Source organism: Lathyrus oleraceus, chromosome 7 (genome assembly GCF_024323335.1).
Source record: "Lathyrus oleraceus cultivar Zhongwan6 chromosome 7, CAAS_Psat_ZW6_1.0, whole genome shotgun sequence".
NCBI classification, from domain to species: Eukaryota; Viridiplantae; Streptophyta; class Magnoliopsida; order Fabales; family Fabaceae; genus Lathyrus; species Lathyrus oleraceus.
In genome coordinates this window covers 212,956,784-212,961,140 of record NC_066585.1, presented here as the reverse complement: position 1 = coordinate 212,961,140, position 4,357 = coordinate 212,956,784, and the positions used below count along the sequence as shown (strand labels likewise).

The window sequence follows — 4,357 nt, the reverse complement described above, 5'->3', positions numbered from 1 at the left end:
AAACAACCATACAGCCCAACATAGGCCTCATAGTTTGTCATACTAGCCAATTTCAAAACACTCGGTTTTGTTTTGTTTGCTTAAGTGATCTATAAATCATGTTACTCTTCAAATATATTCATATTCCTCATTCATCAAGTATTAAGCCTCACTAAGCATTCAAGGTGGTTGTTGTCTCAACCTCAACTCCAACTTCTTAATAACCCATTTTCAATTGGTTTGAATATCTTTTAATGTTCTTGGAAATTTGATCATCTTTCAGATTCTTGACATGAAAGCTATTTGCAAAACTGTTGTGTGAACAATATAGCTCTCATTTGCAATGCTCGAAGAAACATTTTGTTCCTCTCTGACTTTCTAATTCTTTGCCCGTTTTATCTCTCTTGCAGTATGAATGGTATAGTTTTTCACAACCTTTTCAAATTCAACCAAAACTGCAAGCTCTGTCCATAAAACCAACCTAACTTTCACAAATTGAGCTTTAACATTAAATTGTGGAGATATCAGTCTTATGATTCATTGTCTTCATCATCTTCTGATTGATAACAGAAACTTCCTCCATTAGTTATATCGTCATCACTTTCAACATGAGATGAGCCGAACTCGTTACTTTCATTACTTTCAGTCAACTGATACAACAGTATTAAAAAACTTTTCAATCACATAACTAGATTTGGTATTGGTTGCTGGAGTTCTGTTCCCAAACAAGCTGTTAATTGTTAACACAAAACCATTTTCCATTGAAACAAAAAAAATCAGAACAAAATAACCACAAAACCTTTAATCTTAAAAATGAGAACCACAAAATCATGAAAAGATATGCAATGCTAGGCATTAGAAGAAAAAAAGCGTAACACATGAAGAATCACAAAAACATGTATTTGTTTTTTATTATAGAAGTTACTTTTTATATTAAAACTCGCTGAAACTGTGTAGAAATGATACAACCAGCTTCAGTTTCAGAGATACATCAAGTATCAAAATCCATACTTCAGTATAAAATCTATTTTTTTCCACAAAATACAACACCGTTCAAGCAATGTTCCAAAACACTTTTTCGAAAGCAAACTTGTCCTACATACTTTGCATGGATCAAAGTGGAGCAATTTGCAGTGGTAAGAACTAGAACCAAAAAATAATTAAATAAATAAAACCTTATGAGTATATAGCAGGGAATAGAAGACAGGGAATAGTGCTGGTATCTGAACAAGAAGCAAATACATTATAAGTCAGAGCATAGTACATAATCCATTCATCTCCTATGCCTAGCAGTATTGAAAGCTTCCGCGCACACCATCTGTCTTCCAGGCACACAATTCAGAACCGGACAGCGCCTAGAAACTTATATACTCCGTGATATTATAGGATTTGGAGAAATGATTCCTTCACCAGTAATCCCCACAAGAGCATTTTCCATCTTTGAAATGATGAAATCTTTTGTTATCTCTGACAATCAGTTCCCTCCCTACAATCCTAGACATGATCTTGATGGCATTGTGGCAATCACCGCAGACACGAAGGTTCTTGATAATCCTAAGAGGTGTTCTAGGTGGAGTACTAATAAGACCATATGCGATTGCTAGACGTTCACTGTGGTAGAGCAAGGCCTGCTCCTTTGCTTCCTGATCAATGTCGTGAAGAACATATCTTGTATCAGGAACATATCCGGCGTCTTTCATACTGCTCAAAGCCTTCAACTTCTCGTCATCCTTGTAAAGAGTAGGATTCTTATACTCAACGATTCTGTTCCTGCCATCAAGCATGCTGATTGCAGTATATTTTTTGGGAGGCGGGGTAGGGATCTTATTGGCAACCGCCTTTGACGGGTCAAGACTAACTATCAACTCTTCAACATGGTCTTCAAGATCAATATCTCCATGAAGTCGAGCAAAACTCTTGAGGGTCTCCAATACTGTGACAGTAGGCTCAAATGGCAAATTCTTAATAAATTCCCCAGCTTCTTCGAGGTATCCAGATTGTCCGAGAACATCCAAAAGCCCCATGTAATGTTCGACCCCTGGTTCAATTCCATACTTGCTTTTCATGGTTTCAAAATGTAGGTAAGCATCCTCCACAGCCTCTGCACTAGCACAAGCCGATAACACAGCAAGCAAAGTCTCTGAGGTTATCTCCAAACCCAGATCATTCATCTGCTCAAATAACTGCAAACCATCATCTCCCATTGTACTATTGGCGTAGCCACGAATCATCATATGCCAAGAATCCATATTTCTGTTGGGCATATGATCAAACACTCTACGTGCATCAGTCATGCTTTTACAATTCCCAAACATCTCAATCACCTTGTTATGCAACTTGAAATCACTCCTAAAAGTAGATTGCAAAAAGTAATCATGTACTTTCTTAGCATCCTCGACAGACTTCGACTTGCCGCACAAATCAAACAGAAGCTCAAAGCAATTGGCATCCGCTTTGACACCTTTTTCCATCAATTCAAGCGCCTCTTTAACCTTCCCCTCACTGCAAAAACGTGTCAAGTCAACAATTGAAGGAGGCAGAGCTTGTTCTTGAACAGAACCTCGTTCGTTCAACTGATTAGGGTTTTGGAATTGGTTGTTAGGGTTTTGAAATTGGTTGGGGTGCCCACTTTGGGGGTTCAACTGATTCTGGTTGTTCCATCGATTGGGACTACTGGGTGACTGAAAGTTAGGATTTTGAGAAGTGGGTTGCCCGAAGTTAGGGTTTTGAGGAGGTGGCTGTGGCCGGAAGTTAGGGTTTTGATGATGATGAGGAGGTGGTGGTCGATTTTGGGGGTTCCAAGCCTGTTGAGGAGGAAATCGACCCTGTTGAGCATTATGATTATCGTGAGGAAATTGATTATGATGATTGAAGTGTTGAGGAGGAGGAGGAAAGGGTGTGTTACGATCAGAGGGTTGTTGCTGAGGTTGATGAGGGAATCTACCGTAGTCGTTTGGAAGAGCAGAGGTACTCAAGGTTTTGCAGAAGTAGTTGCCATAGGCGAAATTTGTTCGTAGCTTGAGTGAAAATGAGGAAGAAAGCATTGTGGTTCGTGCACGCTGAATCAATGGAAACGTCGCCATTTTTTTTCTGAGTGATTAACTAGGGCGTAGAGAAATGTAGCAGAAGGAGGATCATTTTACTCCGCGGTAAAACCATGGGCTGCTCATTTTATTTTGGGCCTCAGCCCACGGCCTATTATTTATGGAGTTTACTCTTTCCATACTTAGAGATAGGACCTACAAATTTGAAAATTTGAAAATTCTTTTTTGTGTTTGGAGATGTATTTTCTCGGAGATATCTCAAATCACATCAATAAAAGCGTTGCAAGTGAGACACTTCTATTTTATCCAAAAATATGAATGGAGATGCATATCTGAAATCTAGAGATGTATATTCGTAAAATGTTAAATCATGAATGATACCTTAAAGTAGTAATGTTCAATTCTTAATTTCTCATGTTTATGTTACTTATTTTAAGGTTGGCATGCTACCGTCTAATTTCTTATTTATAAGCTCAAGATCTAAGTTTTTTCAAATGCACGTTTTTGATGAATGATGAATTTGATAATTATATTTATGGTTTTTGGTGATGTGAATTTGGTTAATGATTCGATCACATTAATGCAAGATCCCAATAATGCAACAAACGCATGAAGCATCCACAAATATTTTAAAAAAAATATGTTTGAATGCAGATGCAAAAAAAATTAAAACAAATTACACAAAATCATTGAGTTTGAAGATGATGAACTTCTATTTCCTCCTGAGTTAGAACCAAATTGATATATATATATATATATATATATATATATATATATATATATATATATATATATATATATATATATATATATATATATATATATATATATATATATATATATATATATATATATATATATATATATATATATATATATATATATATATATATATATATATATATATATATATATATATATGTGGAGATAAGAACAAAATTGATTTAGAGACATACACTCATAAAGAGTTAACCAAGTACTTGCATGTCAATGATGTTACAATGTTTGTTAGTGTCAATTTTAACACATTATAGTGATACATCTCCGGAATTCGAAGATGCATTTTCGATTATTTTTTAAAGAAAAATAGAGGTGTCTCACTTGCAATGTCTTTGTTGGTGTAATTTAAGATGCGTTTGAAGATGCATCTCCGAATTCTTGAAACATTTTTTATTTTTCACCGGGGTATGAGAGCACCCCTAAGATTGGAAAGAGAAATCCCCTTCTTTTTGGGGATTAGTTTAAGGGTGTTCTTTCCACCCTTATATGTGCTCCCCCGCCATTGTGAAAAGTCATAATTTCCTCAAGCGTCCGGAGATGCATCTTCGAACGCA

At 36.0% G+C, this 4,357-nt stretch overlaps 1 protein-coding gene across 1 annotated transcript; it reads right to left on the bottom strand.

Annotated features, from left to right (window-relative positions):
- Positions 1-1,123: 1,123 nt before the first annotated feature.
- Positions 1,124-3,100, bottom strand: LOC127101228 (pentatricopeptide repeat-containing protein At2g15690, mitochondrial). The gene has a single exon (XM_051038589.1). It carries the CDS (start codon positions 3,060-3,062, stop codon positions 1,386-1,388), a length of 1,677 nt encoding a protein of 558 aa, XP_050894546.1. The 5' UTR covers positions 3,063-3,100; the 3' UTR covers positions 1,124-1,385.
- Positions 3,101-4,357: the final 1,257 nt, after the last annotated feature.